This window comes from Lynx rufus, unplaced genomic scaffold (genome assembly GCF_022079265.1).
Source record: "Lynx rufus isolate CCGP_SWC_20201006 ecotype Redwood Valley unplaced genomic scaffold, mLynRuf1.p SCAF_4, whole genome shotgun sequence".
Classification (NCBI taxonomy): domain Eukaryota; kingdom Metazoa; phylum Chordata; class Mammalia; order Carnivora; family Felidae; genus Lynx; species Lynx rufus.
This window is the reverse complement of record NW_025814856.1, coordinates 163,288,694-163,316,058: the sequence shown is the minus strand read 5'-3', so window position 1 is coordinate 163,316,058 and position 27,365 is coordinate 163,288,694. Positions and strand designations below refer to the sequence as shown.

The 27,365-nt window shown below is 44.2% G+C and overlaps 2 protein-coding genes across 4 annotated transcripts in view; one reads left to right on the top strand and one right to left on the bottom strand.

Annotated features, from left to right (window-relative positions):
- Positions 1–4,319, top strand: part of LOC124525083 (GTPase IMAP family member 1-like) — a 43,078-nt gene extending 38,759 nt beyond the window's left edge. For all 3 annotated transcript variants that reach the window (XM_047097550.1, XM_047097552.1, XM_047097551.1), the window contains one exon: positions 3,381–4,319. In XM_047097550.1, coding sequence (XP_046953506.1) covers positions 3,381–4,231 — 851 coding nt within the window. In that variant the 3' untranslated portion in view covers positions 4,232–4,319. The remainder of the gene's footprint in view (positions 1–3,380) is intronic.
- Positions 1–21,765, bottom strand: part of LOC124525088 (GTPase IMAP family member 8-like) — an 82,972-nt gene extending 61,207 nt beyond the window's left edge. The window contains 4 exon segments of the mRNA XM_047097562.1: positions 11,527–11,542; positions 18,616–19,231; positions 19,731–19,803; positions 21,697–21,765. Of these exon segments, the coding sequence (XP_046953518.1) occupies positions 11,527–11,542; positions 18,616–19,231; positions 19,731–19,803; positions 21,697–21,750 (759 nt within the window). The 5' untranslated portion in view covers positions 21,751–21,765.
- Positions 21,766–27,365: the final 5,600 nt, after the last annotated feature.

Here is a 27,365-nt window from a genome sequence, read left to right as displayed (position 1 = left end):
GCATTAGAATCACTCAGGGGGTTGGGGTGGGTACCTCAGTGGCTTGGTCCATTGAGCTTTGAGCCCTGAGATGGAATCTGTGCTGTCAGTTCAATGCCCGGTGCCTGCTTTGGATTCTTCATCTCCCTCTCTCCTTCTGACCCTCCCCTGCTTGAGCTCTGTCTCACCGTCTCTCAGAAAAATAAGTAAACAGTAAAATAAAATTTTTTAACAAAAAAAATCCCTCAGGAGGAGGGGTGAGAGATACCGTTTTTTAACGTTTATTTATTATTTATTTATTTGTTTGTTTGTTTGTTTGTTTTTTAGACAGACATATGAGCAGGGGAGGCACACATGAAGAAGAAGGAGAGAGAATCCGAAGCAGGCTCTGTGCTATCAGCACAGAGCCTGATGTGGGGCTCAAACCCACAAACCATAAGATCATGAGCTGAACCAAAATTAAGAGTCAAACACTTAACAGACTGAGCCACAAAGGCACCCCCTTTTTTCTTATTAAACTACACATCTATGAAACAAAATGTCAAATATATATTTTAAAGACTCCCATAAATACTTCCGAAAGACAACAGGTTCAGGAAGCAGGGGACTATATAATATCCAATCGCATTTAAGACGCTAGGAGTCTCCATGTTCTACATCAGTCAGTGACTCCAAGCCTCTAAACCCCAGATGTCAGCTCTCAGAAACTCTGGAAGAATTTTTCAAATCCCATCCCAAACCATCGCAAACCTTTGGGAAGTCCCATAGGGGCCAGGAGTCCAGTGGATTTCCTAGAGCACACTTGGTCAGTTCCGTCATCGATAAGGACTTCTTGCTTTAGCTAAATTCTTGTTCTTTGCACTGAATCTTCCGGCTGTTTCTTCAGTTCTGCTGTGCAGTCAGTTATGGGAGTTTGCTAATTTTTACACACAGGATCACTACTCACCTGAGGCCTGTGGGATCAACTTTACCAAGGGCTTTGGGGAGCCAAAAGGGGGGCTACGCAGAAGACAAACCTGTCATCTAACAGGTCAGAGACAAGTTATCAATCAACCCTTCCCTTTGCTTGTCCTTGTGTGCTGCCCATGGGACACAGCAAGGTCACTTGCAGTAGCCAAGTGTTGCCATGAAGAGGTAGCATTTGAAATGGATGGCGAAGCACAGACAGGACTCAGACAGAAACGTGGGAGAGAAGGAGTGGTCATGGGGGTGAGCGCACAGGTGGGCTGGAAAGGCCCTGAAACCTGTCCTCTGCGGAGCAGCTGACCCAGAAGGGGAGTGAGTGGGACACAGGGCTGGCGAAGCAGACAGAGCAGAGCTGCGCCCTTGTGACCAGGTCCTCGTGAGATCAAGCAGACTCCATCACTGAGTGGCTAGCTGTAGTAAATCCTGCCAGACTTGGGGTCATCGCTTAGTTTGAGAGGCCTCAGATTTGGGGCAGGAACACCAGGAGCCGGAAGGGAGTGTCCCATCTCTCCAGCACACAGGTCATATTTACACAAATGACACAAGCCAAATTCTTTGGTCTTCGGAGAGTAGATCACAGGTTCCTCACATCAGCATGGGAGATAGGTATCGTTTCCAATTTTCAAAAGCAAACTGCAAACTCTCTTCTTGTTCTCCGCGCCCCCCCTCCCCGGCCCATCCCCGGCCAACCGCCCTAAGGTGGTTCCTATGTCACTGAGCAGAATTTCTGATTCTCACGGTTTTCCAAAGTCTCCCCTGGCTGTGGAATCTTCTGGGAAAACTTTGTGCCTACAGTTAATGCCACTGACATAAATTACCTGGGAAATTCTCAGCTAAGGCTCACTCACTGACACAGAGGACGGGTTATCACTTCCACTCTGTCATTTGCATTCAGGGTCCCTGAAAGGACCAACGAGGCTCACCAAAGGTTCTCATGATTTGGTTCCAATACCAACCAGGTCCTTCCAGGGTTCTTCCCCAAATTCTGATGTTCAGAGGAGGGCAGGAAGCATGACCTTTCATTGGGATGTCACCAGCTCTTTGGACCTTGCCTGAGCCACCTTAGGTAGTTATACCTATTCGATAAATGAATGAATGATTGAAGGAATGAAGGAACTAACAGGTTGTGTTTGGAACTCTTTCAGGTGGGCATGGGAGAACGCAAGATGGCCAGGGATGAAAAAAATGCCTATGGTAAGAACTGATTTCAGTGTGTACTTGCCCCTAGGCGTCAGCTCTGGGTCCCAAGGCCATGGGCTAACTCAAGACTGAACAGAGACATTGGGGCACCTGGGTGGCTCAGTCGGTTGAGCGTCTGACTTCAGCTCAGGTCATGATCTCACAGCTCGTGAGTTCGAGCCCCACGTTGGGCTCTGTGCTGACAGCTCAGAGCCTGGAGCCTGTGTCAGATTCGTCTCCTTCTCTCTCTGTCCCAACCCACTCGCATTCTGTCTCTGTCTCTCTCAAAAATAAATAAACATTAAAAAAAAAAAAAAGACTGAACAGAGACAATCCTAGACATGTCCCCATGCTGGGGTGAAACAGCTAGAGCCCCAGCTTTGTATTTTTGCTGGACCTCTGCCCCTGCCCTACTGTAGGATATTAAGTGCCTTGACTAGCCTGTGCCTTGGGTCCCAAAGGGTACAATGAGGATAATACATCTACTCTGATCCCCACAGAAGTTGTGGAGGGTTGAGATCATGGGCTAGAGGGAACACGGTTTACCAGGTAGACTGTGTCAGTGAACAAGGATGGAGGGTTAACTGTGTCTTACTGGAAGCAGGTTTCCTAGAGAGAAGAGGGAGGAGGAGGGGAAGTGGAGGAAGGGAAGAAGCAAAGAGATCCTGTCACCGAATACTCTGAGCAACCCTGGGAGACACAACTGTCTGTCACCCCTCCCATTATGCAGAAGACGTTGAACGCTTAGACTAAACTTGCCCAGGGTTCCACAGCTGGCACAAGCGGGGGTGTGATTCCAACCCGGGGTGTCTGGGACTCCAGACAGCCCTTCACTCCCAGGCCTTCTGTGCCCTCCCGCATCTCCTCACTGGGATGGCCCTGGGAGAAGTCTGGCAGAGGCCTGGGAAGTCGTCAAGCACGGAGCACCTCTGCAAGGTGCGGACGACCAGAGGCAATGTCAGCTGAAGTCATGGCCTGCGACCGTTGAGGGGGACCCTCCAGAGCAGTGTGCACCCGGTGCCAGAGCATGGACTGGGGGGCAGGTGCACGCACTGGAGCCAAAGATGGAAGAAAGGTGGCTAAAGATGCCCCCGGAGTCGCACAAGCTCTAACCAGAGCGCCTGGGAAAGGCCTGGTTGGACAAGCGGAAGCGGGAGGCGTCGGTGCCCTCCTCCGTTCAGGAGGCAGCCCGGAGCCCCGGTGGAGCGGGACGCGCGCTCTCAGGCCGGCGGCCCACGCCTACTCTGTCCTCACAGGTTCCCAGGACCCGGACGACCAGCAGCCGCAGGCGCAGGAGCGCAGGCTCAGGCTCATCCTGGCCGGCAGGACCGGAGTGGGCAAGAGCGCCACGGGCAACAGCATCCTGGGCCACAGGCTCTTCCCGTCCAGGCTCGCGGCCACCCCGGTGACCAGAAGCTGCGCCCTGGGGAGCCGCAGCTGGGCCGGGTGGCGCGTGGAGGTCACCGACACCCCCGACCTCTTCACCGCCCAAGGCCGGCACGCGGACCCGGACTGCACCGAGCGGGCCAGCTGCTACCTGCTCTCGGCGCCCGGGCCGCACGCGCTGCTGCTGGTCACGCAGCTGGGCCGCTTCACCGCCCAGGACGAGGAGGCGGCGCGCGGCGTCCGCGAGCTGTTCGGGGCCGGCGTCCTGGCGCGCGCCGTGCTCGTCTTCACGCGCCGGGAGGACCTGGAGGGGGGCTCGCTGCACGACTACGTGCGCGCCACCGACAACCGCGCGCTGCGGGCCCTGGTGGCCGAGTGCGGCGGCCGCGTGTGCGCCCTGGACAACCGGGCGGAGGGCGCCGAGCGCGATGCGCAGGTGGGCGAGCTGCTGGCGCTGGTGGAGCGGCTGGCGCTGGAGCACGACGGCGCGCCCTTCACCGACGACGTGTACGGCCTGGCGTGGGCCCGGCGCCACGCGCGTCCCGAGGACACGCTCCGCCTGGTGGCAGCGCGGCTGGTGTCCCGCGATCTGGGGCAGGGGCGGGGGCGGCGCTGGCTGGAGGCCCGCGGTAGGGGTGGCAGCGGGCGCTCCAGCTCCTGGAGGGGGAACAGTTACTTGTCCTGCTGCTTTTCCCGTGGGGGGGCCCCAGACCCAGATTGAAGGCGCTGCCCTTCCAAATGCGGGGAGCCTGCAAGGAGAGGGGCTGGGTACAAGGCGCTGAGAGAGACTTAAAACCAATTTCAAAGGAAACGTGGAGTTTCAGACTGCGAGTCTTAACGACGCAGGAAGCCTTGGACACTATATCGACTTTACAAAGGCTCAAGTTGACTTTTAGCGTTTAGATGTCACTTTTGACTATATGTACACTATTCAAATAAATGTGGTTAACTTTCAAATGTCCTTAATTCATTTTAGTAGTTTGGATGCATTTTTCTTTCCTGAAAAAATAGTGAAATGACTGGTAGTGTTTTGTAGAAAGTGGATTCATGGCAAAGGGAAACAAACATTTTTGTGTGTGTGTGAGCATTTATCAAAACGTAGACACTGTCTTAGTCAGCTTGAGTTGATATTAAAAAAAAACAATGGGAAAGCTCTCAGTTTTTCCCCATTGAGGATGATATTAGCTGTGGGCTTTTCATAAATGGCCTTTATGGTGTTTAAGTATGTTCCTTCTATCCCAACTTTCTCCAGGGTTTTTCTTTTAAGAAAGGATGCTGAATTTTGTCAAATGGTTATTCTGCATTGATTGACAGGATCACATGGTTCTTTTCTTTTCTTTTATTCATGTGATGTAGCACACTGATTGGTTTGCATATGTTGCACCAGCCCTGCAGCCCAGGAATGAATCCCACTTGATCATGGTGAACAATTCTTTTTATATGCTGTTGATTTTGATTTGCTAGTATCTTACTGAGAATTTTTGCATCCATATTCATCAGGGATATTGGCCTGTAGTTCTCTTTTTTTTGTTGGGTATCTGTCTGGTTTAGGAATCAAAGTAATGCTTGCTTCATAGGATGAGTCTAGAAGTTTTCCTTCCCCTTCTATTTTTTGTAACACCTTGAGAAGGATGAGTATTATCTCTGCTTTAAATGTCTGGTAGAATTCCCCAGGGAAGCCATGTGGTACAGGACTCTTAGTTGTTGGGAGATTTTTGATAACTGATCAAATTTTCTATTTCTTCCCATTTGAGTTTTGGAAGTGTGTGGGTGCTTAGGAATTTGTCCATTTCTTCCAGGTTGTCCAATTTGTTGGCATATAATTTTTCATGGTATTCCCTGAGAATTGCTTGTATTTCTGAGGGATTGAGATCAGGATCACGACAGGGATGTCCACTCTCACCGCTGTGTTTACCATGATGTTGGAAAGTCTAGCATCAGCAATCAGACAACAAAAGGAAATCAAAGGCATCAAAACTGGCAAAGATGAAGTCAAGCTTTCACTTTTTGCAGATGTCATGATATTATACATGGAAAACCTGATAGACTCCACCCAAAGTCTGCTAGACCTGATACATGAATTCAGCAAAGTCGCAGGATACAAAATCAATGTACAGAAATCAGTTGCGTTCTTATACGCCAATAATGGAGCAACAGAAAGACAAATAAAGAAATTGATCCGATTCACAATTGCACCAAGAAGCATAAAATACCTAGGAATAAACCTAACCAAAGATGTAAAAGATCTGGATGCTGAAAACTATAGAAAGCTTATGAAGGAAATTGAAGAAGATACAAAGAAATGGAAAAACATTCCATGCTCATGGATTGGAAGAATAAATATTGTTAAAATGTCAATACTACCCAAGGCTATCTACACATTCAATGCAATCCTAATCAAAATTGCACCAGCATTCTTCTTGAAGCTAGAACAAGCAATCCTAAAATTCGTATGGAGCCACAAAAGACCCTGAATAGCCAAAGTAATTTTGAAGAAGAAGACCAAAGCAGGAGGCATCACAATCCCAGACTTTAGCCTCTACTACAAAACTGTAATCACCAAGACCGCATGGTATTGACACAAAAATAGACACATAGACCAATCGAATAGAATAGAGACTCCAGAATTGGACCCACAAAAGTATGGCCAACTAATCTTTGACAAAGCAGGAAAGAATATCCAATGGAAAAAAAGTCTCTTTAACAAATGATGCTGGGAGAACTGGACAGCAACATGCAGAAGAATGAAACGAGACCACTTTCTTACACCATTCACAAAAATAAACTCAAAATGGATAAATGACCGGAATGTGAGACAGGAAACCATCAAAACCCTAGAGGAGAAAGCAGGAAAAAAACCTCTCTGACCTCAGCCGCAGCAATTTCTTACGTGACACATCTCCAAAGGCAAGGGAATTAAAAGCAAAAATGAACTTTTGGGGCCTCATGAAGATAAAAAGCTTCTGCACTGCAAAGGAAACAAGCAACAAAACTAAAAGGCAGCCAACAGAATGGGAAACGATATTTGCAAATGACATATGAGACAAAGGGCAAGTATCCAAAATCTATAAAGAACTCACCAAACTCCACACCCGAAAAACAAATAATCCAGTGAAGAAATGGGCAGAAAACATGAATAGACACTTCTCTAAAGAAGACATCCTGATGGCCAGCAGGCACATGAAAAGATGCTCAACATCACTCCTCATCAGGGAAATACAGATGAAAACCACACTGAGATACCGCCTCACACCATCAGAGTGGCTAAAATGAACAAATCAGGAAGCTATAGATGCTGGAGAGGATGTGGAGGTACAGGAACCCTCTTGCACTGTTGGTGGGAACGCAAACTGGTGCAGCTGCTCCGGAAAACTGTGGAGTTTCCTCAAAAAATTAAAAATAGAACTACCCTATGACCCAGCAATAGCACTGCTAGGAATTTACCCAAGGGGTACAGGAGTGCTGATGCATAGCGGCACTTGTACCCAATATTTATAGCAGCACTCTCAACAATAGCCAAATTATGGAAAGAGCCTAAATGTCCATCAGCTGATGAATGGATAAAGAAATTGTGTCTCATATACACAATGGAATACTACTTGGCAATGAGAAAGAATGAAATATGGCCTTTTGTAGCAATGCGGATGGAACTGGAGAGTGTTATGCTAAGTGAAATAAGTCATACATACATATACATACATACATATGTTTTCACTCTTATCTGGATCCTGAGAAACTTAACAGAAGACCACGGGGGAGGGGAAGGAAAAAAAAAACATTAGAGAGGGAGGGAGCCAAACCAATAGAGACTCTTAAAAACTGAGAATAAACTGAGGGTTGATGTGGGGTGGGAGGGACGCAGGAGGTGATGGGCATTGAGGAGGGCACCTGTTGGGATGAGCACTGGGTGTTGTATGGAAACCAATTTGACAATAAATTTCATATTAAAAAAATAAGAAATAAAATTTAAAAAAGCACAGACTGGGCCACTTCTAAATAGCAGAAGAATTTTCCCCATGGTTCTAGAGGTTGGAGGTCCAAGATGGAGATGTGATTTCAGTCAGGATTGGTGAGAGACCTCTCTGGGTTGCAGGCTGCTGACATCTGGCTGTGTCCTCACATGGTGGAAGGGATGAGTCAGCTTTCTGGGGCCTCTTGTAGAAGGGCACAATTCTCAGTCATATGGGATCTACCCTCTTGACTGACTCACCTCCTAAAACCAGCTCCTAAAACCATCCTCTTGAGCACGAAATTTTCAATACATGAAACCTGTGGGGGACACAAACATTCAGACCAAAGCAGACACTGACCCTCCTTAATACTGTCCTAGTTCTTATACCCGGCTAGATCTGGCCCTTTGTGACCCTTGGATGTTTTATTATCACCTGTGAAAGTGATGTCAGGGTCATACATATTAATGTTTACTTCTGATACATCGGTTTATTTCCTTTACAATAATTTACTGCCAAAAAAGAGAAATAACTATACTGAAAATAAAACAGTTCCCAAGTTTCTAGCATTTATTATGGCTGATGTCTTTCCAAAGTGAAGTCGAAATTTGGGGAATGTCTTCATTGTGCTTCTCAAATGGATTACTATGCAAAAAAAAAAAAAAAAAACACAAACAAAATAAAACAAAACAAAGCAAAACCCAGAGGTCGTCTCACACAATGGAGTAAGAGGGAGCCACAGGTGCACTGGTGGAAAGCCTCAGACCCCGACATTCCACTGCTATGGTGGTACTATGGAGTTTAATGGGGGTAGGCCAGCCCATGAAAGTGCTTGACCGCCACATCACTAGAAAATCAGATGCCATCCTTAGGTTGTGTAACCAAACCCATAGGGTTTCCTTATTGCTCTGTCACAATGTGACAAAACACTTTCAAGGAAGTTAGCTCCTCTCTTCAAATCAGCCATGCTCTAGTCCGGAGGTGTGGATGCAACAGGAGGCACCTACTCACCTGGCCCAGGGTCAGGGGCTGGAAGGAAGGTGGTGTTGGCGGGAGGTGGGGGCAGCTCCATGTGGAGAAGGTGGTTGTTGGGGGGACCCCTAGGGCCATCCCAGTTCCACGTGGATTAGAAGGGCCCGTGTGCGCCTGTGCTTAGATGCCACTAGTTCCTGGGGCGCCAGAATGCGGGTGGCAGGTTGGACTTCGGGGTTGTGGTGAGCTGTGGTCAGGAGGCTGAGGGCCCCGGTGGCCCTTGCAGTGAGCTGGGCTCGGTGAAGTGCCGCTGGGCGGAAGTCCGCCATTAATCTCCGTCTTTAGGGTCCTCAGCAGCCCTGCGGGGCTCACATGGGGGCTGTGAGCGATGAGGGATCCCTTTGGTAACCCGGCAACTCGGGAACCCGCGGGCAGCAGGGAGGGGGCCGGGGTTGGGGGGACGGCCGCTGTCCCCAGCTCTGCCTCCAGGGCCGCGTGTGCACGAGCACGCACTGTGGGGCTGACTTTAACCCGTCATTCTTTCATTTCACGTTGTCTCGTGACCACGTGTCCACACACGCCCTCCAATTGTTGTTTGTTTCTGTCTTGTTTGCATATAGAAATGGGAAGTTAAAATAAATATAAGTATTATGGCTTTTAAATTCGCATACGGAAATGTATGCTTGAATCAAAGGAAGGCTTCAACACCCACGGGTAAAAAGCCCTACTTGGGACTTGGCGAGGGCGTGTTAGAAGGAGTAGCGGAGAGAGCAGGGTGTGGCATGTGGCCCCGGACTTGTGTCTGTCTCAGAGCCATCCCCCATGCACCTGCTCCAAGAGGTGGGGCCGAAAGGGGTTCCGTTTCTTTATTGAGATGATCACATTAATGTTCATCTTGATAGCTTTCGTGTATGATGAAATAATATGATAAAACCACTTTGTAGGTTAAATTCCATAAAACTGTGATACAGAATCATCAAATCCAAGAGGAAACTTTTCGTAATAGTAAATACTCATAAATTAAAAAAAAGGATTTCATAAACAGATACATTTCACACTCATACATACTCCACAGATATTATTCACAATAATAAATACTGCACATTATTGTGTGTATATTCCTGGGAGCTAGTGGAAGTATAAGGTAGGATATGATTACATTCCAGTTACAAAGTGCAAATGTGGAAAGATACCAATATCTATAGATACAGATATATATCTACATCAATAGAGAGAGAGAGAGATAGGTATAGATATTGATATATTTCCACCTGGTTCTGTTTCTCTTGAGAACCCTAGTGCAGTCAGACCTACTGAGAAAGTCCACGTCCCCAGGCCCAGGTGCACAGGCCATGCATAAGACTCAGGCTGGACCAGGACAACAGACATATGTGCTGCCCTGCCCCCACACGCCATAGGAGCAATGATTGATAAGCACCAGCCATCCATCACAGGCCTGGAGAGATTCTGGGAAGCAGAGTGTGTAGGGATGACTGGAAGCTGAAGGTAAACGGGATGAGAACACTAAGTAAAACCACATGGCATCTGAGTGCCCACACTAAGCTCAAGGCACCCTAGAGAAATATGGGGCCATAGCTGCTCCATCGATAATTGTAGCAACAATCCCAACCGGTCCAACTCCCTGTGGGCTGACTCAAATCCCACCCTAACAGCCTGATGGAGGACAAGGGATTCTGTATCCAGGCATCAATATTATTTATTTCATTTGCTCCTTTCCTCCTATGTCTACAATTTAATAAAATTATGAAACTTGTTTTAAAAGCAGGAGAACAAAAATAAAACACAACAACAGGGTAGACTCAGAAAAAGTCCAGGAACTGAACAGGGATTTTAAAATAACAACAAGGACTGAAGAAAAACTGGACAACATGAAATAAAAGATGGGGAAATTTCAACAGACAGATGAAAACCATAAGAATCAAACATACGTGGTAGAAGTCAAAAGCACTATCAGAGATGAAGTGTTCCCTAGCAGGTACATCAATCAACACAGTTGACTCAACATGAGTCAGTGAATTTGAAGAAGAGAGAATAGAAATTCTTCCAATGAAAACAAAAGTTAAAAATGAGTGAGAAAAAGAAAAAGAGAAGAGAGTATCCGGGAGCTGCAAAGCAAATCAAACAGGTTAACACATATGTATCTGAAGTACCAGAAGAAGAAAAAAAGAGAATGAACAGAAGAAACATTTGAAGAGCTAATGGTTCAGACGTTTGTAAAAACAAGGGAAGACACCAAGACACAGATCCAAGAGTCCCAGAGAAGCTTGAGCAGGATAAATACAGAAACAAACAAATAAAAATCTAGGCACTTCATACTCAAACTGCAAAAAAACCAAAGATAAAGAGGAAGACTTAAAAATAACTGCGGTGTAAAAGGCACATTATATTAGAGGAATAAAGATTGTAATTACAGATGATTCCTCGTCAGAGCTTGCAATCCAGAAGACAATTGACTGACATCTTTATATTATTGAAAGAACAAAAGTGTCAGCCCAGAATTCTCTAAGCCATAAAAATAGCTTTCAAGAATGAAATATGGCCCTTTGTAGCATCATGGATGGAACTGGAGAGTGTTATGCTAAGTGAAATAAGCCATACAGAGAAAGACAGATAACATATGGTTTCACTCTTATGTGGATCCTGAGAAACTTAACAGAAACCCATGGGGGAGGGGAAGGAAAAACAAAAGAGGTTAGAGTGGAAGAGAGCCAAAGATAAGAGACTCTTAAAAACTGAGAACAAACTGAGGGTTGATGGGGGGTGGGAGGGAGGAGAGGGTGGGTGATGGGTATTGAGGAGGGCATCTTTTGGGATGAGCACTGGGTGTTGTATGGAAACCAATTTGACAATAAACTTCATATATTGAAAAAAATTTAAAAATAGCTTTCAAATATAAAAGTGAGCTAAAGCCTCCCTCACAGAAGCTGAGCGGATTCACTGTTGACTTACCTGTGCTACAAAAAAGATTGGAGGAAGTTCCTCATCCAGAAGGAATGAAGGTGATACCGGACAGAAATTTGTATTTACCTAAAGAAATAAAAAGGTCCAGAAATGGCAAAAAGGAAGATAATACAAAAGACATTTTGTAGCTTACATTTCATAGCTCTAAAAGACAATTGTCTAAAACAAAAATAGTAATAGTGTATGGAGGGACCTACAACGTATGTGAAAGTAAGGCATGACAACACCCAGGAGGCAGAAATTGTTAAGTACACTAGTGTAAGTTCCTTAAACGACATGTGAAGTGGTCTAATGGTACTTCCATGTAGACTGTGATAAATGGTCTAAACACCCTGGAATAAAAAGCAGGGACTGTAGGACTGGATTAAAAAGCAAGGCCAACCACATGCTATTTAAAAGAAAGTCACTATAAATATAACAAGTGCATTACTTTTTTATCGGTGCCTAACAAATGACCTCCAACTTAGCAACTTGAAACAACATACGCTTATTGGCTCCGTCTCTGGGGGTCTGGAGTCTAGGCAAGGCCTGACTGGGTCCTGTGCTCAGAGTTGCTTGAAGCTTCAGTCAAGGAGTCAGCTGCTCAGTAGTGTCCTCTGTGGAGTTCAGGGTCTTTTTCCAAATTCATTCAAGTTGTTGGCAGCATTAAGTTGCTTGTGGTTTTAGGACTGAGTTCCTCCTCCCAGAGGGTCACCCTGGCTGTCCCTCTTGATAGGCAGTTCTCAATACAGATATTCAACATGGATATTCTCTCCAGTGGGAGAATCTCTTGCTTTTAAATATTTTTTGATTAGGTCAGGCCCACCTGGTATAATCCCACCTCCCTTTTTCCCCTAAAGTTTATTTATTATTTTGAGAGAGCCCGAGATAGAACAAACGGGGAGGGGCAGAGAGAGAAGGAGAGACAGAATCCCAAGCAGGCCTTCCACTGTCAGCATGGACCCCTACTCAGGGCTCCAATTCAGGAAACCATGAGATCATGACCTCAGGCAAAGGAAACCAATAGTCAGATGCTTGACCAACTGAGCCACCCAGGCACCTCATTAGCATTTTTTTGAAAGACACAGACAAGGATACAAGAGGTGACTCTCCTCTCTCTGTCTCAGAGGAGAAAGTGCTGATCCCTCCACCTTCACCCCAGGGAAACAGAAACTCTGCTGCGAGCCCTTCATAAATGATCTCCTCATGAAAGACAGTGATTGATCTGTTTCAGAATGTGAGAATGTTAGGATAGTTCAGTAGACCATTTTTCCTATTGTGTTTTATTTTTTAAAAACATGAAACAGATGGTACTTTCTCCCTCTTAGCTTACTGGGGCCAGACGTGACCCACACTTTTGGTCCCTTATTCCATTCTGTATACACACCAAAGATATTCTTTCTGGCAGGTCCCAGCTGAGTCACCTTCTTGGACAGTAAATCTGGTTGTCAGATGGCCCCAGGATGTGCGACTAGCTCTGTTCCATTCAGGGAGAAGAATAAAGTTTTCCAACTTTGGGTTTTGGCCCCTGCTCTGGTCTCCACTCCGTCTTTACTAGGGAGTCCTAGACTTTGGATAGAAATCTGGCATTTTGCCTTATTTGATTTAGTTCTTTGCATGTATACTTGAGAATCTTGGAGACGAGGAGTCTTCCGTATTCTGAATCTAGCTGGTAACAATTGGAACGAGGGAAATGCCTTGAATATGATTGAAATGACTTTGTCCCTTTCAAATGTGAGATTATTTGCGACTGGGCGGTCACTCTGAAGGTATGGTCCCAGACGAGCAGCATGGGCAACACCTGTGAACAACACAACCTGTAGGGAATGCAGATTCTCAAGCTCCACCCCGAGCCTACTGAATCAGGCTTTGTACTTTAACAAGCCTTCCTGATGGCTCTGATACATGCTAATGCTTCACACAGTATAGAGAAAAACCTGAAGAAACAGCTTCTAGACTAAAAAAAGAAAAGAAAAAGAAAAAAGGATTTGTGAAAACATGACAGCCTTGTAATGCAGGGTGTTGGTGTTTCTTCACAAGGGATTGCCTATAGTCTAGCACTTGTCCAATTTACATGACAAAGTCCAGGGCTCCCTTGCTGCCCAATAGAATTTTATATAGTAGATGTCCAGATAACAGAAGTTGAGAACACTCTGTCTTCTTCTAGGGGTAAGAAAACACAGAGGAAGAAAGAATAAACCAATGAGACATGTGTCCCAGATTCCACCTCTCCAGGTTCAGAAAGCAAGAGATATATTGTCTTTTCCTCAGTTCATGGAGGAATGAAGAAGCATTAAGAATTGTATGAAAATTTGGTTGGGAGATTGTCAAGGGAATTCACCATGAGGGTGAGAACGAGGTAGCTGTGCAGCGTCTATGTTTAATTTTGCTACGTAGGCTGTTCCCCGTGTACTCCACACTGCTCCACAAGAAGCAATTGACTTAAAGTCTAAGGGACTCATTTGCATAAGCCTGCTCAAAGCATTTTTCCTACAAAAGCAACTATTAACTCAAGAGGAATTAAAAATAGAATTAAAATCTCCCTATCTCATTGTCCTTTCTCACAAATCTGTATCAGAGAATTGGTGCTTAAGAAAATATGCACACCAATGAGAAAGAATGAAATCTGGCCCTGTATAGCGACATGCATGGAACTGGAGAGTGTGATGCTAAGTGAAATAAGCCATACAGAGAAAGGCAGATACCATATGTTTTCACTCTTATGTGGATCCTGAGAAACTTAACAGGAACCCATGGGGGAGGGGAAGGAAAAAAAAGAGGTTAGAGTGGGAGAGAGCCAAAGCATAAGAGACTCTTAAAAACTGAGAACAAACTGAGGGTTGATGGGGTGTAGGAGGGAGGGGAGGGTCGGTGATGGGTATTGAAGAGGGCATCTTTTGGGATGAGCACTGGGTGTTGTATGGAAACCAACTTCACAATAAATTTCACATATTAAAAAAAAAGAGGGAAAAAATAAAAATAAAAAAAATAAAACAGGTCTTTTGGAAACAGCCTAAAGATGGATCTTGTTTTCTTATTCATTCTGTTAGCCTATGTCTTTTGACTAGAGCATTTAGTCCATTGACATGTAGAGTGAGTACTGAAAGATATGAATTTATTGCCATTGTGTTACCTGTAGAGTTTGAGTTCCTGGTGGTGTTCTCTGGTCTTTGTTGCTTTTGTCTTTTTTGCTTTGGTTCACCTTTTCTCCCCTGAAAGAGTCCCTCACACAATTTCGTTCCAGGCTGGTTAAGGGTCACAAATGTCTATAGTTTTCCTGTGTCTGGGAAACACTTTATCTCTCTTTCTATTTTGAACAAACAGCCTTGCTGAATGAAGAGCTTTTGGCTGCTTACTTTTCCAGTTCAGCACATTGAATATATCCCGCCACTCCTTTCTGTCCTGCCAATTTCTGTGGATAGGTCTGCTGAGAACCTGATCTGGTTGCACTTGTAGGTTAAGGGCTTTTTTCCTTTGCTGCTTATATAATTCTTTCCTTGTCTTTTTATTTTGTGAATTTGAATATGAAATGACTTGTTGATAGTTGGTTTTCTTTGAATCTCATGGGAGTTCTCTGTGCTTCCTGGGTTTTGATGTCTGTCTTTCCTCAGGGTAGGAAAGTGTTCTGGTATGATTTCCTCACATAAACCTTCTTCTCTGTGTTCTCTGTCTTCATTTTATGGGACCCGTATTATTCAGATGTTATTCCTTTTTAATGAGTCACCACGTTCTCTAAATCTTATATCATGCTCTTTTGCCTTAGTTTCCCTCTTTTTTTTTCCTGCTTTATTAACCCCCATAAGTTTGTCCTCTGCATCATCGATTCCCTGCTCTGCTGCATCCATCCTTGCCACCGTGGCAACCATATGAGATTGCATCTCAATTCTAGCATTTTTAATTTCATGATGGCAAATTTTACTTCTTTTATCTCCACAGAAAGGGAATCTATGCTTTTTTCAAACCCAGCTAATATTCGTATTATCGGGACTCCAAATTCTGGTTCAGACATTTTGCTTATTTGTCAGGATCATTTCCTCCTGTCCCTTCTTGTCAGTGAATTCCTTCATTTTGGAAGAAGTAAAGGAATTATTTTAAAAATTTTTAAATTTTAAACAACACACACAAAAATCAAATGAAGGATGCTAGATCCTAGGTGTGTTTTGGTGTGGTTGTTGAAAGAAGCTTGACAGAATAGAGAAAAAAGGGAAAGAAAGGGGGAAAAAAGGAAATAAAAAGTAGGAAAACATTTTATAATTAAAAACATGCAACCTTCCTTTGTCTCCAGCATCCATCCACTCCCCACTTCTACACTATCTGCGACCAAGCCATGAGGTGGCACCTCCCTTCTGAATTTCATCTCAGAAGGGGCTGTGTTTCCAAACTCCTCATTTCTGAGGTCCCTTAGTTGTGGACCCATTCCAACCCTCCGTGGGAGGGTCTTGCCAAGCAATGGCCAGGTGCTCGCCACCCCTGGGAACGTTCATGGGACCACCTGCTGCAGATGCCCAGAGGCTACAGCCAGGTACCAATGTGCCCCACAAGACTTTCGCCCAGTCATGTAGCAGCAGCGTCTCAGGGGTTGTGGTAAATCACAACACACATCTGGTGCCAGACTTCACTGCCCCATAATGCCTTTGTTCCAAAACCAACAAACAGCTGTTCTCCAGGGTCCACTGGGACACTTACCTGTGGGGAGGCCACACGACCTCTACCAAATGTTCTCTTAGCAGGGGAACCGCTTCTCCCCACATGGCCCTCGGAGCCCTCGGACCTCACTCCTGGGGATTCACCCTTCCCACCAGATCACCACCAGGTAGCGAAGTACAGAGTTTCCAACTCTGGGCTCCCTTGTTTATAGGGCCCGTCTTCTTAATGGTATTGAAAATCTACTTTCTCCTTTCTTGCTTTCTTGTTCAGTCCCTTTTGGGTGTTTCCACTCTTTCTCTTTCTCTACAGTTGCCTTTTGGGGGAGTGTTTTCCTGTATTCTACCCCCTGTTTCTGTCCTATCTCCACAAGCAAAAACAACTCCCTATCCTCCATGGCTTCTCTCTCTCCCAAATCACGTCTCATCCTGTGTACCTGCCAAGTTCTGTGGCTCAGGTTATACAGATTGTTATGTTGATCCTCAGATAAATTTTCTAGTGTGAAAAATGCTTTTGTGCTGATCCGGCTGAATTTCAGGAATGAGAGAAGCAGAAAACTTCCATGCTACTCCACCATCTTGGTCCCTTCTCCTGGGGAAAAGGGATTTTGAGGGATTGTGAGCTTCTTTGTGGTGTGCTTCCTTTATCCTCGAGATTAATTAAAAGTACAGTCTAAACTCATGGGTGTTTGGGGAAAACTGGGAGAGGTATATGTCCCTTTGGGCAAAATGGCTTTGAGCATAGACAAGCCAATGTCAAGATGGCAGAGTGAGGAGAGTTGCCATAAGTCACATATGACCACCAGAACATATTGGTAGAACATGGAAATGTGCTTTGGGAAGCCTTCGCATGGATTATGTGAGAAGTACCAAATAGAAAACTAGAAAACAGATAGAGACACCTCCTACTGTTATCCATATATTAAAGGGGATTTTTGCTCCAGGAAAACCAGAAAGGCCTCTAAAGCCTTGGTTACACATAACTTCTATCAGTGCATAATGAATGAATCCAACAAGAAGGTGGTGTTTGACTGGCAGAGGGGTTGAGAATGTGGCTGGGAATTTCCAAGGAAAAGGAGGAGAGATGTGTTGAGGGTAGACCAAGACTAGCTCTGAAATCATCTTGAACTGTTACCAAAAAGTGAAACTCACACCTGTAGTCTTAGAAGAAGTGGCAAACGTAGGGCACCTGGGTGGCTCAGTCCGTTGAGCATCCCACTCTCAGTTTCAGCTCAGGTCATGATCTCATGGTTTGTGGGTTTGAGCCCTGCATCAAGCTCTGCACTGATGTGTGGAGCCTGCTTGGGGTTCTCTCTATCACTGCCTCTCCCCTGCTCATGCCTCTAAATAAATAAATAAATAAATTTTAAATAAAATAATAAAGAAAAAGAAATATCAAAGGTATTTTCCAAGAAGAAGTGGACTGCAAATTTATGGAAATATGACAGAACAGAAAACTTTTATTATAATACCAACTAGCAAGCAGTTCAGCTGGGAGAGGGTGGTATGTGCAGTAAGTTATGAAGGTCTGAGGTGGTGGAGGTGAAGTGGCAACAGTTAGCTTCACATGAAAAGGAGAGAACTGGTTATTCAGCAAATATGTTGCATTGAAGTCTGTCAAAGAGTTGCTGTAGATATGTCTGAATACAGCAAACCGTTGTTGTCTTCTGTGTTGAATCTCCGTCTTTCAACTGCTCTTTCTGGCATTTCACTTAGTTGAGTTCTGAAGGGCCTGTTTTCCAGACAACTCTTTCTTCTTCAGTGGGCAGCTGATACGGAACAACTTGAGTCCCTCTGTAAAAGTGTAACTAAATAAATTTCCATTCATCTGGAAAGAATTCTATAAGCATCTCCATCAATAGACTACCTAACATGAAGAACCAATCTTTGTAACAAACCATATGGGTAAGGTGATTGCCATGTCCTAAAAGCAAAAATAAGTGAGTAGAAGCAACAAAGGGAGAGGATCCACCAATCTAAAAGGAATCTGGATTTCACTTGGGACAAATAGAGAAATTTTGGGGTCATCTTCTTAGAAGATCATCAATACCTTCTACTCTGGAGTTCCACAAATTGAGAATGCGTCCCTCCCCTGGTAAGTCAATCAAACATCTACCAATCACCACCAGTGAATCTGATTATACCCCTTCATCCTGAGAGTCTGAGAGACAGAATCGAGAGTGCTTCAAGGTTGGTGAATGAGTTCTGGGGTGAGGGGCTTGGCAGGGCCAACGGAAAATGTGTAGCAAATCAGATCTTCTCATTCAGGTTAATCTTTCATAAACAGGTGAGAGAAGATAGGAAAAACCATCTGCAGAGCTTTCATGATCAAGTCAACTACCTTATACTGATTCTCATCTCTGTTTTTGCAGCCTTACAGCATATAATGCCTCTTTCTCAGCCAATTCCCTCTCCATTTGTTCCATTTGTTTCTGCTGCTCCAGTTTATCCTCCAGCTTTCTGATCTTGTCTTCAAACTCCTTTCTTATCTGCACTCTCTCTCTCTCTCTGGCTCTGCTGTGTAAAATTCTTGCATTTCTTGCATTTGTTTCTGAATCTCGTTGTCAGCCTTTTGGTACATCTTATTAGTGTATCATCTTCCTTCATTCTCGGCGACAATGCGCTGGACCAGGGCGAGCAGCTGATTTCTCTGGGCCTCCTGCTCAGCTCCTGTCACCTGATTGTTGAACACGCAGTAGCGATCACCAAACTTGCCCACCAACTCTAGGATACCTTTGGGTGCTTTCTGTAAGTAATCATGGAAACTGATGCCATCCAAGTCATCTTTCTGGGTGAATAAGAGAATCATGTATCTCCTAGCTCTGAGTCCAAACATTTGCAGGATCTTCTCCGTGGCCTTTCACTCTTCCTGCGTGTACCGGCCCAGCAGGACCACCAGGAGCAGAGCATGAGGCCCTGGGGAGGTCAGGAAGATGCAGTGAGCAATCTCCTTGCAGGTGTCAGCATCCTGTACCTCGGTGTCGAAAATGCCAGGCGTATCCACAACCACAATTTCTCTTCCCTGCCACCTGCTCTTCCATTTCTTACAGGTCTTGGTGGCAGATGTTGCCGCAATGCTGGAATGAAACACTTTCTCTCCGAGGATGCTGTTGCCTGTGGCACTTTTCCCTGCTCCGGTCTTACCCACTAAGACTAGTCTCAGCTGTGAATCTCTGCCATCTTGGTTTCTAAGCCCTGGGACATCAGGAAACAAAAGCCACAGCATTAGGATGGTAATCCAGCTGCTTCTCCTGCATGGTCCCCCATTTCCCCTCACACACATCCCTCCTCTGTAGCCTCACGGCACCCCCCCCCCATAAGTGGCTGCGGCACTCCCAGAACTCTATAGAAGGCCCTTCTAGAGAAGCCTATTCGAAGTCTACAGAAAGCCTGACGTTCTCTTACAATACTTGGGGAATGCCCAAGTACTTTCCAGGATTTCCTGGAGCTTCTTACTCTTACTTTTTGTAGCTAAGTGACCCACAGAAGAGGAAACAAAATATTATAGTTTACAAAGAGAATTCGGAGCTGCTGCTGCTGGTAGCTATTCCTCATAAGAACAATGCAGCAAGTAACACAAAATCTGATTTTGGGGCATCTCAGTGGGAGACTCCCTTCCCCATTTATATTCAAAATGGAACTTTGCTTCTTCCTATTAAGAAGCCAGCTAGGCAGGTTACACAAGCCAACTCACCCTTGTAGGGTACAAAATGGATGCCTCTGTGGAAAGACCAAGTGTCTTTTTCTATTTCGTGTGTGCAACCATCCTGTCAGGGATTGTGACATGAGAGAGAACAGTATAATTTAACTTTAAAGTTTAAAAGCTTAGCTTAGAATCCAGTGAAGTTTTTATATTCTAAAATAAGGCATTACAGAATTATAGTCATAAATTACTGACATTTCTCCAAAGTTATTATAAAATCCCTTGATACTAAAAAAAATGAAAGAAAAATAATGCCTGTGTGGCTCAATTGATTGAGTGTTGGACTCTTGATATTCGCTCTGGTCATGATCCCAGAGTCGTGCGATTGAGTCCCACATAGGCTACACGCTGAGCATGGAGTCTGCTTAAGATTCTCTCTCTCTCCCTCTCTCTCTCTTTATCTCTCTCCCTCTGTCCCTATCCCTTTCTCTCTCTCTCTAAAAAAAATGAGGGGCTCCTGCGTGGCTCAGTCAGTTGAGCATCCAACTTCGCCTCAGGTCATGATCTCACAGTTCATGAGTTCGAGCATCAAATCAGGTTCTGTGCTGACATCTCAGAGCCTGGAGCCTGCTTGGGATTCTGTGTCTCTCTCTTTCTCTACCAAATCCCTGCTCTAGCTCTGTCTCTCTCTGACTCAAAAGTAAATAAGTATTAAAAATTTTATTAAAAACTTTTTTTAAAAACGATCATATGTTTCAGTAATGCCACTTCTGGGTATTTATCCCAAGGAAAAAACACTAACTGGAAAAGTTATCTGCATTCCCATCTTTAATGCAGCATTATTTACAATAGCCAGGATATGGAAACAATCTAAGTGTCCACTGATGGATAAATGGACTGAGAAATCATGGCATATATACACAATTGGATATTAGTCATCCATTTAAAAAAAAACCCAAATCTTGCCATTTGCAACAGCATGGATGGATGTCAAGGGAATTATGCTCAGTGAAATAAGGCAGACAGAGAAAAACAAGTACTCTACGATCTCCCTTATATATGGAATCTAAAAAAGAAAAAACAAGACAAGCTCATAGTTACAGAGAACAGGCTGATGCTTCCTAGGTTGAGGGGATTGGTGAAACCTGGGAAGGGATCAAAAGATAAAAGATAAAATAAAATGAATATATGTTATGACAACATACACATATATAGGCTAGTGGGAAATAGCAAGACTTGCTGGATGTATTTTTCAATTGATGATTAAATCTACTTAAGGAGATGAATTTTATTTTATGTAAATTAAAATTCAATAAAGCTGAAAACTTGCAGCATTTTAGTACAACTGGATGCATTTAGGATAATCTGTCATGGTAGATTTACATGATTTTTTTAAGTTTATTCATTTATTTTGAGAGAGAGAGAGAGAGAGCATGAGCAGGAAGGGGCACAGAGAGGGAAAGAAAGAATCTCAGTCTCCATGCTGTCGGTGCAGAGCCCAACACAGGGCTTGAACTCACAACCCATCAGATCATGACCTGGACCAAAATCAAGAGTCTAAATTTAAACTCAAGACATCTAATGCACTGAGCCACCCTGACACCCCAACATGATTTACAATCACCTAAAACTGGCTACAAGCTGTCATCCTACCTGTGTCCGTGCCCCATTACGATATGAATTTGTATCTTTTCTCTTCCACAGATCGAGTCTATTTCTGCATTTTTGGAGCTCAAAGCCTCAAAGGTTTTGCAGTTTGCCTTTTGACAATGTCTGCTTCTTTACACATTTCTTGTTTCTGTTTTATAATTTGACACCTTTTTTCAACCCATGTCCTCCCTCTCATGCATGTAAAAATATCTGTAACACTTTATTAGAAATGACATAGTAAAGAGAAGAAAGGATGATTCCTATGCACCTCACAGCTCAGTACCCAGGAAGTCTGTAGTCTACAATCGACGTTGGCCCAGTTCCCAGAACCTTCTCACAAGAACAAGCACGGTTGTTGTCAATTTACCAGTGCACAGCCACACTTCTTTCTTGTCTTCACTGCAACCATTTCCTGCTGCATCTCCTTCTGTTTTTGTCTGCTGGTGACAAAGGGTTGTGAGCACCTCACAGCACACAAGGTTGAGGTGCAAGGCCCATGCCCCCTACCCAGCCCTGCAGTGGAAGCTGTAGCATTTTGGTACAATTGGATGCAATTAGGATAATCAGTTGTGGTAGATTTACATGATTTTTCAAAGTTAATCATTTATTTTGAGAGAGAGAGAGAGAGGGAGGAAGAGATAGAGAGCGTGAGCAGGAAGGGGCAGAGAGAGCAATCTACAAACTGGGAGAAAATGTTTGCGAGTCACATATCAGGTAAAGAAAGAACTTGTGTATATACTTGATAAAGATATGGCAAAGAATAGAATGTGTCAAGAACTCAGAAAATTCATTAATACAAAGACAGTCCAATTTAAAATAGAAAATACAAACATTTTCGACATGATTAAAGTATGTATACACCAGTGAAACCATCATAACAAGCAAGATAGCGAACGCATCCGTCAGCCACAAAAGTTCTTCATGCACCGCTCACCTGCCCATGTCCCTTTGGCACCATTTATGTGCTCTACACAATATGCACAGCAAACTGTTCCTGATGTGAACATTTGAGTGGCCAGGCCTAGATTCACAGCTTCAGGTCCTAAAGAAGAAGGTTTTCTTACCATCAATGCCATCTTCTGCAACATGGTCATTGTTGATCCCAAACCCCAGAGAATGCAGTCCAACTTAGGAAGAATTTCAGATAATCAAGATACTTCTTAACAGGAAGAAAGAACTTCAGAACAATTGCCTCAGATATTCCATTTTGTATTTTTGTTCACAAAGACGAGGCCGAAAATAAATAAATAAAATGAAATAAACATAGATAGACCACTGTTTTAAAACATACCAGAAATTATGCAACCTTACATCCACATTCACAAATGATTACAAATGCACTCTGGGTTGTTGTTCATGGACTATGTGCACAGCACTTTGGCAAATGATCGCTGCCTCTGGAACATGCATCTTCAGGGCTCATCCCTCACAACATCTCTGAAACTCCCTCAGCAGAGTCATCTTCAGAGTTAAAGGCGACAATGGAAGACAAGTCTCTAATGTGGAGCTTCTTTTTGCTTCCAAACACTAGCATGCTTTGGTCACTCACCCTATTTACCAGATTGAGACTGTCAAAAATGAAATTCGCTCTCAAAAGGCCAAGTTGTGGTCTCTAAGTGTACTCAGAAATTTAGCCCCAGCCACGCCACAAGCTTGCCGGCAAAGTCACCCACACAGATGTAAAGATCATGTCCATTCACTGCTGTGCTCTTGACCGCCTGTCCTCTCCTCAGACTCAAGCATGTGGACACTCCTTGGCACAGATTTTTAGCTGGTCAAGTCTTGGTCTGATTGACCTTGAATAAGTAAGGCCCAGGGCCCAGAGGGACCCTGACCCACCTGAGATATTGGAGGCCCTACTCCACCTCTCTGAATCTCTAGATTCTCTGTGATTTACACATAAATGTCCCTCCCTGGTGGGATGTGGGAACTTCCTGTCAGTTCTCTGCATGAGCAAAGTGCCTGTCACCTGGATTCCCAGTGCTACACTCATAGGAAACACACACCTCAGTTACATGAATTAGGATCCGCAAGATCTTGGGGTTCTTCTCTACTGGAATCTCCTCTCCATCAAAGTCCTCCTATGTGCAACTATGTGATTAAATAAGAGGGATGTCACAAGGACAGGGAGAGAAGACACTTATTCTTTCCTCCCATCGGCCCTTCAAACTGGCTCCATCCGTGCCACCTGAAGGAAACCTTACACAGGTTCTGCCTTAAGCAAAAACCTCTCCAATCACTATTGGTCACATTCATGTACTCAAATCATCTAGTGTAATAATCACACTCTCAATTTCACTGAGGGGTGGGGTGCCTGGGTGACTCAGCTGAGCGTCTGACTTCAGCTCAGGTCATGATCTCGAGGTCCATGGGTTTGAGCCCCACGTTGGGCTGTGTGCTGACAGTTTGGAGCCTGGAGACTGCTTCAGATTCTGTGGCTCCCTCTCTCTCTGCCCTGCCCCTGCTCATGCTCTCTCTCTCTCTCTCTCTCTCTCACAAATAAACACTTCAAAAAATTTTCAGAAGGAGTTAACATGGCAGAGAAGTAAGGGAATCTGAAGTTCCCTCATCCCTCAAACACAGAAGTATTGAGGCAAGAAGGCTTGAAATTCCAGGAATCCAGGCTACAGAGTGACAGAAACATCTCCAGAGGCCCATGGGGACAATGTGATGGGCCATAGATGCATGATTTCAAACTGGGAGAGATAAAAAAAAGGCAGCATAGGAACGGAGGGGAGGTATCCCCTTCTGCAGAAACACAAAAGAAAGCGAAAGAGAGGTTGCAGAAGTGGAAGGTTGTATTTGGACAAGAGAAAAAACATGGGTTGGGGAACAGACAAAATGGAGAAAGAACCAATTTTTAACTGCAGGGCTTTCTCCGGCCTCTTTGTGTACCTGGGGAGGAGGGGAGCCAGCCCAAGCTCTGTAGCCAGCTCCCAGGCACAGGTGGAGAGAACAATCCCCTCCCTTGAGTGCTGTGGGAAGAAGGCAAATAGCCATTCCAAGGACAAAGGACACTGCAGGACCCCCCCGCCACCCAGAGGCCCTTTGTGACCATACCCTGGAGTGACAGTACGCCAGAACTGGGGCACGTGGAGCAGGATCCTTTAAGACATTGGGGTTTGAATCCCAGCCGACTGCCTGGCAGAACCTAGATCCTGGAGCGAAACAGACTGCCCACTCATGCTCCTGTGGCACTGTGAGGACGACCTGAACAGAGTGGTCTAGGATGCCTGGTCTGGGGAGGAGAGACTGGGGTGTCACCATTTTACTCCCCATCACCAGCAACGTGGGGCTTCAGGGAACGGACAATGGATCCACAGTGGAGGTGGACCTGCTCACACCAAAACATGCCCCTCTGCACCTGGTAACTGTGTGTCTAACAGAGCAAGACTCAACACTGACTGAACCAGACAGTCCCTCCTCCAGACCAGCACAGGCACTGGTTACAAGGCACCATCAGATATTGGTCCAGTAGTTTTGCATTCCCTGATTTGATTCTTGGTCAATTTTTATTTTATGTATATATACACATATATATTTCTTCTTCTTCTTCTTTCATCTTTCTTCCTTCTTCTTCTTCCTCTTCTTCCTCCTATTTCTTTCCTTCTCTAGTCTGGTTATTCTGGTTGTTGGTTTGTTTAAGCAGACATTTTTAATCTATTCTCTTTATGCCACTTCTGTATCTCCTTTATTTTCCTCTCTCTATATATATATGGACTAAGCCATAAAGTTTCTCTGATCTCGGTTTGGTAAATTTTTTTCTTTTCCTTTTCCCTTCCCCTGTCATTTCTCTCTTTGCATGGGATAAGGACTCTTACACCACCACCACCCCATCAAAATTTTTTTTCCAGGGATACTTCAACAAACAAATCAAAGCACTCCTGATGGAAGGTCCAAACCACCACTAGGAATAGGGAGATAAAGTAATCAGAGTCTCAACAACAGAGAGCACAAAACACACTCCAAAAATACCTCTTGATGGGCCAGGCCCTGGACAACATTATGACCCCCTGTTTTAATATAATAGTCTTCACAGGAGCAAGACCCATAAGAAGCTATTAAAACACATAAGGGACAGAAAACTAGGCAAAATGATGAAATGGAAGAATTCTCCTCAAAAGAAACTCCAGGAGGAAATGACAGCTAGAGAATTGCTCAAAACAGATATAAGCAATATAACTGAGCAAGAATTTAGAATGATAGTCATATTACTGGGCTTGAAAGAAGCATAGAAGACAGAAGAGAATCTATTGTCACAGAGATCAAGGAACTAAGAAATAGTCACAACGAATTAAGAGATGCTGTAAATGAGGTGCAAAATAAACCAGATGCAGTGACAGCAAGGATGAAGGAGGCAAAGGGTAGATTAAGTGAAATAGAAGATAAAATTATGGAAAATGATGAAGCCAAGGAAAAGAGAGATAAGAACATACTAGACCCAGAGGGGAGAAATAGAGAACGAGGAGATTCAATGAAACATAAGAATATCCATATCATAAGAGTTCCAGAAGAAGAAGAAGAAAAGAGAGAGAAAAAGGGAAGAAGGTTTACTTGAACAAATTATAGCTGTGAACTTCCCTTACCTGGGGAAGGAAATGGACATCCACATCCAGGAGACAAAGAGAACTCCTTTCAGATTTAACAAGAATAGATCTTCTCCACAGAATATCATAGTGAAACTGGAAAAATACAAAGATAAGGAGAAAATTCTGAAAGCATCCAGGGACAAACGGGCCTTAACCTACAAGAGTAGACACATAAGGGTAGTAGCACACCTATCCACAGAAACTTGGCAGGCAAGAAGGGAGTGGCAGGAAATATTCAATGTGCTGAATAGGAAAAATATGCAGCCAAGAATCCTTGATCCAGCAAGGCTGTCATTCAGGATAGAAGGAAAGATAAAGGCTTTCCCAGACAAACAAAACCTGAAGGAATTCATGAACACTAAACAAGTTCTGCAAGAGATCCTTTGGGGGACTCTGTGAGTGGAATGCTGCAAAGACTACAAAGGACCAGAGACATCACCACAAGCATGAAACCTACAGGTAACACAATGTCACTAAATCCATATCTTTCAATAATCACTCTGAATGTAAATGGACTAAATGCCCCAATCAAACACATAACATATCAGAATGGATAAAAAAAAAAAAAACCAAGATCCATCTATATGCTGTCTACAAGGGGTCCATTTTAGACCTGAGGACACTTTCACATTGAAAGTAAGGGGATGGAGAACCATCTATCATACTACTGGAAGTCAAAAGAAAGCTGTGGTAGCCATACTTATATCACACGAACTAGATTTTAATCCAAAGGCTGTAACAAGACATGAAGAAGGGCAATATATCATAATTACAGGGTCTATACATCAAGAAGACCTAACAATTGTATGTTTATGCTCCCAACTTGATTGCACCCAAATACATAAATCAGTTAATCACAAACATAAGTGGTCTTATCGATAGAAATACTGTAATTGGAGGGAACATTAATTCTCCACTTGCAACAATGGACAGATCGTCTGGGCAAAAAAAATCAATGAAGAAACAATGGCTTTGAATGATACAGTGGACCAGATGGACTTGACAGATATATCCAGAACTTTTCATCCTAAAGCAGCAGAATTCTTTTCGAGTGCACATGGAACATTCTCCAAAATAGATCACATCCTAGGTCACAAAACAGCCCTCAACAAATATAAAAGAACCGAGATCATACCGTGCATATTTTCAGACAACAATGCTATGAAACTTGAAGTCAACCACAAGAAAAATTTTGGAAAGCCTCCAAATGCATGGAGGTTAAAGAACATCCTACTAAAGAATGAATGGGTCAACTAGGCACTTAAAGAAGAAATAAAAACGTATATGGAAGCAAGTGAAAATGAAAACATGACAGTCCGAATCCTTTGGGATGCAGCAAAGGCAGTTCTAAGAGGAAAATACATTGCAATCCAGGCCGATCTCAAGAAATAAGAAATATCCCAAATACAAAATCTAATAGCACACCTAAAGGAAGTAGAAGCAGAAC